This window comes from Papilio xuthus, unplaced genomic scaffold (assembly GCF_000836235.2).
Source record: "Papilio xuthus unplaced genomic scaffold, Pxut_1.1 DF827680.1, whole genome shotgun sequence".
Lineage (NCBI taxonomy): Eukaryota > Metazoa > Arthropoda > Insecta > Lepidoptera > Papilionidae > Papilio > Papilio xuthus.
Genome location: NW_013530969.1, coordinates 7,345,625 through 7,357,735, shown reverse-complemented (window position 1 = coordinate 7,357,735; position 12,111 = coordinate 7,345,625). Strand labels below are relative to the sequence as shown.

The window sequence follows — 12,111 nt, the reverse complement described above, 5'->3', positions numbered from 1 at the left end:
ATTTAATGCATTTAAATACGACATCCTTTCTTCGTTTGTCAATCACAGTATTTAAATACGGAACTGTTCTGTGATGACGTAACACAGTTTGTAACACAAATAATTTCCTTACAGTTAGTAAATTCCAGATTTTATATAAGGTTGAACTTGAATAAGTAAAGGGTTTGCCCAGCATAATTTTGAGTATAGCCCTCTGTGCCCTCTCTAACGGAAGCAGGTTAGTTCTGTGTGCACCACCCCATACTGAGACACAATAGTTCAGCAGAGACTGGGCTAAGGCAAAGTAAACGGTTTTTAGTAGTTTTGGTTCCACAGAAGATCTCAGCCTTTTAAATGGGTACATGAGCTTTCTGATACGAGCAGCTGTCAGGGAGATGTGTTTTCGCCAGTTTAATGTACTATCAACTACAAGACCTAAATATGTCGTGTCCGAACATCTTTGAATAGGTTGGCATTGACAATTTAGACTCGGAGACGGTCGACAGGTATGCACAACAAGTTTGTAACTATCACTTTGTGGTTGAGATGATAAACGGGAACTGAAGGTAATGTACTTTGTCTTAGCCAAGTTCAATGTCAGAAGATTAGAAGAAAGCCATTTCATAACGGTAGAAAGAGCATTTTCGGCATACAGATGTACAGATTCCCATGAATTACCGTGAACAATTATAGCTGTATCATCTGCATAAGAAAATATTTTCGAATTCGGTAGATGTTAAGTATATTGAAGTAAGTACAAGAGAGTGGAGCCTCCTCCGTCGATTTCAATTAGGCAGCTGCTTGATCGTTTGCTCGCTTTTTTAAAAAAAATAGTAATCGGTGAGTGTGATGAGTGGGAAAGTGAAAGACTCATCATAGCTGCTTGTTGAGCAACACAACAGTGACGGCTGCGACGTCGCGACGGCGGGATAGCACGGATACTTCTGTGAATTGAAATACTTCCTGCACCCCCCCCCCCACACACACACACACATCTCACCACACCCGGTCACACCTCGCACCCCACACTCTGCATCCCCGAGGGATTGAATTAAAACGCTCACGCGCCACCCGAGCGACGGAGCGCACGGACCTCGCAAAAGCCGCGTAAACTATTCGGCCCATTTTACGGAAGATAATTATATGATACAATTTTCTCATTTATTTTCTTTAAAACGTAAATATTCCATATATACTTATGTACCGAAGCTTCAAATATCTTATATAATCAAATATCTTGGTACATATGTACATTTCCCCTACAAAGCTTAGGAGACTAATAGAGACTAATACTAGACTAAGACTTGATCATGTTTAAAATTGTGCTGTAAGCACTTTCCCTCATTCAGAAGAACGATGAGAGTCCCACAACAATCACACAGTCTCTAACATAATATGTTCATTAAAATCCACAGCATGCTTGCAACTAACCGGCCACCGGATTACTCTTAACGTTCTGTCATACTCTGGCACTTCAACTACTTTTACATTTTTCATCGCTGTCACAATTACAATTAAACTAATTTAAAAAAATATGTATTTTAATTCTCCTTAAAAAAAGGTTGAACAATTTAATATTTTATCAATAATTTAAATTATCTCCAGACCTACATTAAACGTTAAAGGTATCTATTTTCGTGTTATCTCAGCCATTGTGAGTGAAGATGTATGTATATAGACGGCCCATAAAAGTGAACATAAAAGCGAACGCCCGCCGCCGCCGGAGCGCGCGGGCTAAGGATGAAGGTCTGGGGCGGAGGGCGGAGGGCGGAGGGCGCGCTAAAGAAAAATTATTGGAGAAGCGGTAAAGAGGTCCGCAATAAGCCGGCCGCGCCGGAAGTGGCTCCCCCGAGGAGCACGGCGCGGCCGCGAGGCCTCATCAAAAGCCATAAGTTTACTACACATACATTCTGGCTAACAGGCTGGCGGAGCGCAGCGAGGGAATTGGACATACATTCGTACAACTTAGTAACATGTTTAAACATATACTTTTTGTTTTGCTTATTCGTATAGAGCACGTCCAATTTGCAACAGTATCGACAGCTACGATTCCAATGGCTGCAAATGGCCAACGAGCAGTTTTACCGCGCAAAAAAAAATTGTGAAAAAAACATTAAATAGGATGTCGTTACAAGAATTATTTACGAGTGGATAAACCCCTTATTAAATTATATTTGAATGTTGCACAGAATTAAACAAAATGTTATATTTAAATAACGTTAAATGGCTTATCTTGGTGAAAGTATACGAATACAAATAGCACTGCACAAAAATATGTAAGTTCATAAAGATAATCCACAATGTAAATAGACATGTAGCGATAAAGACGACACCGCGACTGCAGATAACGTAATTTACGTAAGTGTAATAAACATAAAGTTGGAACAGTTTAAATAGGGAGACGGCAGTCAACGGGTGCGGCATTGGGCGACATGAGTTTCAGTGGCAAAGTAGTGTTTGTCAGCGGAGGCAGCTCGGGCATCGGCGCCGCTACCGCCCGGGAGTTCTCCAAGGAGGGCGCCACGGTCGTCATCGTCGCCAGAAATGAAACCAAAATGAAACAAGTGGCCTCCGAGTGTGAAGAGAACGGAAAGAGACCGCTACTGATCAGAGCCGATATCTCACAGGACGCGGAGGCTAAACGAGCCATGGAAGAGACCATACAGACGTACGGGAAGTTGGATATTCTGGTGAACAACGCAGGAATTTTGAGATACGGGACGTTGCTGGATGGCGGAGCGCTGGCGGCGTGCGACCAATTGATGGCGATAAACTTCCGAGCGGCGTTGCACCTGACGCAGCTCGCGGCGCCGCATTTGGTGCAGACGCGGGGCAGTGTCGTGAACGTGTCGAGCGTGGACGGGTCCTCGTCGGTGACGCCGCCGCTGGTGCCCTACAGTGTCACTAAAGCGGCGCTCGAACAGCTGACTCGCGGCGCGGCGCGCGAGCTGGCACCGCACGGCGTCCGGGTGAACGCCGTCAGCCCCGGGCCGGTGTACACCGACATCTATGATAGCGGCGGCCCCCACCCTGTCGACAACAGCAACATAACGACACCGCTCGGCACCATCTCTCAGCCGGAGGAGATCGCGCACCTCATCTTGTTCCTTTGCAGCGACAAGGCAAAGGCCATCACCGGCTCAAACTATGTGTCCGACAACGGATATCTTTTGCTACCTGTTTAAATATTTTTCCATGAATGACCTGTGGGAACTATTTGAGTTCCCCAACAACCTACCCTTATATAAAATAAAAAATTACATATAAAATAAGTATGTAGTTATCAATGACTTTATTCACCCTCAAGAACAGTGGTAGAGCCCACAGCTGCATTAGCTGCTGCACGAATGGTCCCATCGCCCAATGCAATACCACGATCACACATAACACAGTGTAAAACGTCCATTCAAAATTATTATGTTAGTCCAACAGACTAACACGCCACATTGCAACCACACAAAAAACATTTAGATACTGTGCGAAGCGTTTAAATGTATACTTTGTGTCATTTTGCTTACAGAGATTTACATTAGCGGAGAACGTGAACTGTCTCATGTATTGTGTACATCGTACAAAGTTTTAAGATAAATCTTGTATTTAATTAATTTATGTTGATAAATTGAATTTTGCCGCTGACGTCTGCGCCTCGCGTCGCGCGTCGACGCTCGCCGCCGCCAGTCGAGTTGAACGAGCGGCGAGCGAATATAACATACTATAAAATCGCTAACAATATAACAAGGAACAAGTTAAGCAAATATATAGATATGTCAAATAATGTATAATTGTAGATGGCATCGGAATGTTTATACAAGAGCTTTGTATTTACTAATAGACACGTCCAAAGGGCTGACCGCGATCTGCGCGTCCGGAGCCCATACAAACTTTATGTCCATGCCAACTTATTAACGCTAACCGAGAAAGACGAAACGGAAGCCCACAGATGCCTTTGCCGAAATTAAAACGTTTTAACCCTTTCCTTTATCCAAAGTCCAATTTCTTGTTCGCGCTATTTATTTTAAAACAATGCCACGTTTTTGTTTTACTTATTAATAAAATTACTAGTTTTATGTATTATAAATGTTTTTAAATAAATATAATCCTTTATCTTGTCTACATTACATTAAAAAACCAATTTGCCATTTAATTAATTGAAATATAAATGGAAAACGTGAACCTCGATGTTATTGGAAAGCCGCTCGACAGATTTAATTAAAAATAAAAATACTCGAGACTATCCTCATTCATTACTCACCAGATTCTGTTCTGCATTCCTACGAAATGTTATTTAAACTAAGTATATTTTCTTGTAAATTTTATTGAATACATACTACCGGTTACCCGCGGATTCGTCCGCATTAGTTTAATAGTCCAAAAAAACTTTAACCCAAAGAGATTTTAGGCGTACAGTGTACATTTACAAAAATTCTGAAAGATGTATTTAATTATTTGTTCTAAAAAGTGTTATGTCAATTTTCAAGTAATTCTGTTGCAGGAATACCATTGCTCTATAAGTGTTAACTTTTACACCCGTCTTTAGAGAAAACCCAAGGTATTAGGAAAGCAAATTACACTCCAGTCGTGTGTTGCTTTGCACATTGGAAGTAAACAATAGCATAATAAGGTTGATGTTGACATATATAAAGGAAATCTGCAGAAAGTAGCAGCTGCTTTTACGTTGATTCAACGTCGCACAAACCTTTGCTTGACACAATATAATATGCGGTTTAGTGACCGCAGCTATGTCCGCGTTTCTTCAGCGTAATTAAATACATTTATTGAGGTGTAACGTACGAGAAGGGTTCGGGTTCGGGTTCGGCGGCGACGGCGGCGCGGCGAGGCGGACACCATTTTGTACAAATTAGTTGAATGACTGGCGCGCTGTCTCCGACGCCGGCCATTTATTGTCTGGTATAATCGCCTTCTGTCTCTCACACTGAGTACCATTGATTTATGAAACACCTTGTATTTATTTCTTACTTCTCAACTGATGAGTCTTTCTTACTAAGGTGTCGTCTGTGGATGATGATCTTTGACTATTTTGTAGTAATAATAAAAACATTATTAACATCTTTTTTAGTTCATTTTAACAAGAAAACTTAGCAGAGTAGATGTTTTTCTAAATTTGAAAATTTGAGTTGCGTCGTTTGTATGTGTTCATTGTATTTGCGAGGGTTGCCAGTATCATAAATTGCTAAACTTTATATTGTTTCTTTAAATTAAAGAAATTTATCCGACAGAGAAGAAATTTTTGACAGTGCTAGAGCCCGCTTTTACATCTTCGCACTAATTATCCCGGCTCGCCCGGTGAAATACCACGACCACACAGAAGACAGGCGTCAAGTGGAAGCAATTCCGCGTTTCGTCTGATGAGTGTGCATCCTGGAGGCCTAATTTAGTCCTCTTTCCCTTCCCAACCTTTTCCTTAAAAGGAAAGGCTAGGAAATAGAAGTGGACTTTCCAGATGAGAGGATGCATGGAAAGGGAAGATATTTTCTTTCTGTGCTCCCTCTCCTCCGTTGATTAAAGGTAGGCAACGCATATGCAATTGCGTATGTCTATGGGCAACGGTCACTTCCCTATTTCAGCAATTTCAGGTGGCCGCTCGCTCGTTTGCCACCTCATGATATAAAAAAATATATCAGGCAGAGGTGAAGAACGTAAACATATATCGTATAGCTGTGATCTACATGCATTCTGCGATGTGTCGGTGCGCCCCCTAGCCCCGGACCCGGCTCCCGCCCCCGCCGCCATACCCGGCCCCGGCCCCGGCCCGGCTCACAAGGCGCGGCGGCGTGTTCAAAGTTTACTACATTCTGATGTGGAAATCTTTGCGCTGCTACAACTTGCTTGTCTTGTAAAACTTTGCCGAACGCGTTCAGTTCACCAGCATTCTCCGCACGAGTTCACAAAAAGTTTCGTTACATCGTAAAATAATTATTGTATGGTAACTTTTAATTTTAACATTTTAGAGAACATACACACATGTACATAATTATTACTTGATTATTAAAAGCAGTAGTCGACGAGTTTTACATGTTGTAGGTATGTTATTTACCAAACAGCGCTTCCCCGCCCCCTGCAGTGAAGTCTGGCTTGTATTCATAAACGAACCAAATTAAACTAATTAAAATTGAAGTTGTTTGGTGAAACTGATTTAATTAACGCCAATGAATCTCTTCTCCGACAATATATTAACTTTGACTTAATAAATACATCAAGTTTGTTGAACCTAAATTAAATTAACTGAACGTTTAATTATGATCCAAGATCATTAATCTGGCTGAGGGATCTTGCCCGCCAGTCTGACGCTGACGCTGACGCACTGTCTTCTAACATTTAAATATCTTTTAAGTAGATAGAGCTTGTCTTCAAATCCTTCATATCGGTTATAATAATTATTGAAATAAACATTTATGATATTATAGAAGAAGTTTATCTAAGTGCTACAAAATGTGTTATCTCTCATTTCCCAAAGAGATTAGAGAAGGATTAAAAAAATAGAAAGGAACACAAACAAGCAGTCAACTTGTGTCAGAAATAAAAAAGTAAGTGTTAGTTTATTGAATAGACGAAGGATAATATCTACTGACTACACGCGCCACTCGCACTATACCGCACCGGCACCACCCCTCATACACTTTTGTTTAACAAATTTTATAACTGTTAAAAAAAATTACTTTTCAAGTCTTATACTAAATAAGTCATTTGCATTGTACTTTACCGAGTCAGTTTGAGTTTTAAGAAACTTTATTTTTATTTTAAGGTTTTATAAGAATTTCATTGTTATAAATACTTCCTCCACCTGAAAAGATACTGAAAACTTCAGCCTTAACTACAATGAAACATAAATAAAACCGCCGAAAATATTCATAAATTCAACTTTGTACTCTATCGGGCGTAAAGTACTCCAAAAGTCTCATACTAGTTTTGACATAATTGACGATAAGAATACGAAGGCACTTGTAGCAAAAATTCGTGTTAGGCCCACGGATGAAGGTTCCTTTGTTCCATGTACTTCCATTTCATATTTCAATGTACAGAATGGTCACGCACGCCATCTTTGCATCCATACATTCTCTATTAACAAGTTACGACGCCATTGCTAAGCAAGACAACAGATGGCGTTAGTGTGCTGTCATAACGAAGAGTATATAAAATAATGTCATCAATGTCAATGCCATGACAACGAATTTTTTTAATGAAATTGTTGCCATCACAACAAATTATTCTGAAGGTTTTCCGATTTTCCGCAAAATAGCGGGGTGTTCTATCTGTATGGACACGCTAGCACCCTACAATTTTGAATTCTATACGGTTTTAAAAATCCAAAAGCAATATCTCTTCTCTTTCTCTCTCAGGTAGATATAGAGTTCGATTAATGTATCAAAACATGTCATTAAACAATAAAACTATATTAATGGCTATACTATATTGAAATTTTATATGTAAAGCTTATTACTGTTACTCTGATTTTTAAAAAATGACAATGCTAATTTCTTAAATAAAATATTTATGAATGAAATTAAGCAACCTGTGTCATTTTACCAAAGAGTATATAACATTTTACTCCGTTGCCAACCAAAGAGTATATAAAACGTTGCCAACTATACCTCATGGATGGACCTCTGTAGATGGACAGATTATGAGACATGGTTTTTTGTGCGTATTTGATTTTCGCCATTTTGACGATGACTTCTTTCTTTATTTCTAAATGTAAACACAGGCTCTTTCTCGACGTTGACACCAAAACAAGCAAGAATAAAAGCAAAAATAAAATATTAAGAATAAGAACCAAGAACTAGAATTCATATAAGAAGCTAGTACATCCGAACACATTACCAAACTCTGGTACTGTTTTACATCAAAGGAGCGAGCATTCTTAGAATTTTCTGCATAGTAAGATAAGATAGAACAACTAATGTTGTGTTTCTCTTTACACTTATAGAATTTGACGCAGAGGATAGAATGAGCATTCACTCGTCTAGTGTAAATCGGCTTTGTTAACTGTCTGCCAGTAATTTCGGAACGAAGCAAAAGCTGTCTTTTTCCAAGCGGTGACCTGTCCATATATGCACTTCGCAGTTGTATACATGTACACATGCGATACAAATACAATAAAAATAAGTATGAAATTCTAGTGTCAGTTAATTTGCTATTGGTAACGGTTGTGTTTAGTGATTGTACGTCTAGTTTTGTAGACTCAACTGTTTTTGTTGAATAAAAACGAATGTATGAGTGATATTTTACAGTGCGATTTGGTGCTGACAGCTAGTTAGAACATGTGATATAATAAGTTTAAATAAATCAAAACAAGATCGACCACCCACGGGTGTCCGGTCCAGAATTTCAGAAATGAGGCTTTAGCTTGTGCGAGTGATAATACTTTCGGTTTCACGCTTCGATGGCATTTTGTTGAACCGACTACGATATAAAAATAACGTGTTGTTATGTTTTGGATTCATTCGATGGACTTTTAACAGGTGAGTTATTAGAATGTTTAAGGCATGGCGGATCGGAATGCGCCGGTAAATGATGGCGGCTATTGTTTTTGAAACGACACCACTCCATGGCGGCCAACATCGATTCGCGATCCACGGACTATTTATTTCCAATTGTTCTGGTACATTAAGGGCGAGACAACAGTTAGATAAAACTAGATGTGACGCGGGCTCGACGACGTCACAGCAAATTACTTTGTTATCGCATCGTCGTGTTCGTCGTCGTACACGGCGGCACGGCGGCATTCCAAATCCAAATCATACAATAGCTTGTTATTGGACATTCCATAAAACCAGTTGTGTAAAAGTAATTGTTTCCGGTATTAATTGATAAATCAATTAGTTTTTTCTCAGTTGAAAAAGCTACAATAATATTTTATTTAAATGCTCGCCAATATTTCTAAAAAGCAGACATTAAAGTACATATTAAAAAAAAGACTAGGTATAGAAAGAAATCAATTTTTTATTAAATACTAGCAAAACTAGCAGAATGTTGCAATGCCAAAAGCAGTACATTTCATTTTGTAAGTCCAGCTATTGATTGCTTGTCACAACATGTCAAGTGAATGTGATATGATGCATCTATCACAATACAAATCTCTGAATAGATTAAAACACCCGTTATGGTGGTTGCCTTATGTCTTTATGACTCGGAACTTTGCACAAGTCACTGAGCAGAATGAAATATTTGTAGACATGCACGGGGAAGGGTGCTGCACAGTGCATAGATGACCTTGAGTCACTAAAATATTTGAAAAGACATATACAATAAAGCTTTACAAAAGTTTTGTGCATGTTTAAATTTTATTTGCTACCACAACAAGGTGTGGACCGGACCATATTTGTACTTGTCTTTTTGGCAGTCGCTTGCTATGAGTTATTGCATATTTTGTTGAAGCCAAGTGAAAAGCTTAATGTTGTTTTATTTGCTGTTGTGGTGTAGTTGCTTACCGTCCCAGCGCCAGCCCGCCTCATCAAGATGATGGTCGAGACCATATTGGAGTCCTCTCAGGATTTTGGTAAGTGCTTCCACATTAACTATTTGTAACATATGATCTGTACTTTCTTGACATTCTTAATTACTGAATAGTCCAGATTTATATATTTTAAACAATGTGTTGAAGCTATATGTACATACAATAACTCCTTTAGTTTCACTCACTTCATGTCAATGTTCTGCTATGTGCATTACAGCATATGTGTTACATTTTTATATATAATCATTTTAACTATTGCTGTTACACTAATATTATACCTTAACATCACATCTTTGATATATTTTGTTTTGACATTAACAAAACATATATTGCTATTACTTTTGTCATACTTTTTCCACTTATTATAATATTGTTGGAATTAGTATGTATATAATGATATATTTAAAGTAGGATTCATAGCGGAGGTCTAATGTTGATATAGACAATGCTAATTGCTTTGTCATTAATTAATATTATTTCCAACATTGCAAGCGGGGGGTCACACAACACTCGCTCGCTGTTATTTTCCTCCTGTAAGTGGGATAATTGATAGTGTGCCAGCGCGGGGTCAGCTTGATAAGGGCTTTGTTTAGTTTGTTTAATGGCACTGCCTAATTGTTCTTGTGTGATGTTTTTAATTTTGCATGTAGACATGTAATACATGGACTTGGCCTCTTTTGTGCTTTGCTACTATTTGTTTCAGGAATGCGTACATAATTAAAAAAACGAAAGGTTTAAGTTCTTAAATAACCTGAATAGGTTCTAAAAATCAATAAACTAAATGATGTAAACATTTGTAATACATCGTAACACACGGCTCATTGTATAGCTTCATGTCTGATGTGTGTGCTCCCTGCAGGCATGTCGAACGGCAGCCTGCCGCAATGGAAGCGCGAGCTGCTGCAGCGCCGCGCCGCGCGCTCCCGCCCAGCGCCGCCGCCCGCACCGCCCGCGCCCCCTCCGCCCCCGCCACCCACCGACGACGAGGAGTTGCGCTACGGGCCCGGCATCGTCAAACGCCTCAAGTCCCGCTATCTCAGCCTGGCACTCCGCGACGCGCCGCGCCGTCGCCCTTCCGTCTTGCGGCGCGCCGCATCCCTAGAGCACCTGCTTGACGAGCCGCCCCCGCCTCGCCCCCGTCCCGTATCGCTCGCGGTGCCTCCGGCTCCACCGCGAAGGGATTCCGTCAAACGCGCTCGATCCGTGGATGCCCTGAGTCGCCTGGACGAGCCCGATGCGGCCCCGCGCTGCCGGCCACCGCGCCGCCCCGCGCCCTTGCTGCGCGACACCGAGCGCCCGCCGCCCGACGTAGTACGCGCCGCCTTGCGCAAGTTCGAATCGGCTCCGCCTCGGCGCGCCGCGCCCGCCGCCCGCGTGTCTGCGGTGTTGCGCGGTCTAGAGGGCCCGCGGTCCTCGACGCCCGAGCCTCGCGCGCGCTCCCCGAGCCCCGCCGCTGCCGATCTCTCAGCTATCGACGAGCCGGAGGGCGCCGCGATCTCTGCTAAGCCCGTCTCTCGCGCAGCTCTCGAGGGCATCGCTCGCGCCGGATCCACTATTCGCTACGCGTTCGAGTCTCCCAAAAATGGATCACATCTACCGACGGTCGCCGCAGCCAACCCTGTGCTGCTGAGTCGCGCTCGCCTATGGACTTCTCCGAGGCGCGTCGGAATCATCCGACCGATGCCCGCACTGAGTTCCGAGCGTGGCGACACAAGCGTGACGCCACACCTCGAGGATTGCATCGAAAAGCCCGCGGAAGAGCCCCGCGTCGCGTCGCCGCCGTGCGAGCCGGAACCTCGCGGAGATAAACGCGAGCCGCCTTCCGCCGCCGTCGAACCGACCTTGCGATCGCCTCCATCGGAAATCGCACCGACAGAAACGATCGGACTTCCGCCTACGAAACCGATCCCGCCACCCCGCGAGCGCACCCCGGATCTCATCGAAGCTAAGTCGGAGCCGCGAGTGATGGAAACCATCCCGAAGCCGGCGCTGATGAACGGGCACGCGGAGGGAGGGCGTACGCCCGAGCCAAGAATTCGGACGCCGTCCCGCATCGGCGCCGCGGGGATAGAGCGTGCGTGGACCGGCGCCAAGGCGAAGAAGACCGGGGAGGTAGAGGAGAAGAAAGAAACGGATGTGAAGCCGGCGACTTGGGGCCGCAAGCCCCGCCCTCCCGCGCCCGCCTCAACCTCCGTCGTGTTCAACTTCTCCAACCGCAAGGAGGTGCCCGATTACATCGAGAACGACGGCGTCATCCGTCGCACCAGCCGCCGCAACAGGATAAAGGTGAGTGCCACTGACACCTTCTATACTATACAGGATGAACACAAGTTACAATACTAGATCATCTTCATCATATTACAATTAAAAGTCATCAAATGGCGCACAATTAGGGCGTTGTCGCGAGCAGCGTCGCACAGTGGTCGCTATGCTCGTGACATCCTAAACATAAAATTGGGTTTGAAAGATCCAAATCGATGGTAAGAAACCTGTCGCTTGTGCAAACTTGTCGAGTGGTGATGAGTGAAAGTGCGCGCGGAGAAAACGTCGCGTCGGACCCATGGGGCTCCACTCTCGGTTTCGGCAGATGGCACGAAAGCGACCGCGGAATGCCATCGTCGCGCCAACAAGCGAATACATAATGCGATCCTCATACA

At 42.8% G+C, this 12,111-nt stretch overlaps 2 protein-coding genes across 3 annotated transcripts; both read left to right on the top strand.

The window, feature by feature from the left end:
* Nucleotides 1-2,348: 2,348 nt before the first annotated feature.
* LOC106117016 (uncharacterized oxidoreductase MexAM1_META1p0182-like) lies at nt 2,349-3,251 on the top strand. Its single transcript, XM_013311085.1, has one exon. The coding sequence runs from the start codon at nt 2,412-2,414 to the stop codon at nt 3,162-3,164; it is 753 nt and encodes a 250-aa protein (XP_013166539.1). The 5' UTR covers nt 2,349-2,411; the 3' UTR covers nt 3,165-3,251.
* Nucleotides 3,252-8,038: 4,787 nt separating this feature from the next.
* Nucleotides 8,039-11,812, top strand: bif (protein phosphatase 1-binding protein bifocal). Of its 2 annotated transcripts, XM_013311797.1 has the most exons (3): nt 8,041-8,459; nt 9,421-9,496; nt 10,314-11,812. In XM_013311797.1, the coding sequence occupies exons 2-3, from the start codon at nt 9,457-9,459 to the stop codon at nt 11,795-11,797; spliced, it is 1,524 nt and encodes a 507-aa protein (XP_013167251.1). In that variant the 5' UTR covers nt 8,041-8,459; nt 9,421-9,456; the 3' UTR covers nt 11,798-11,812. The 2 variants fall into 2 exon arrangements, with proteins under 2 accessions (XP_013167253.1, XP_013167251.1); XM_013311799.1 differs by lacking the exon at nt 9,421-9,496 and having other exon boundaries at nt 8,039-8,459.
* The last annotated feature ends 299 nt before the right edge of the window (nt 11,813-12,111 follow it).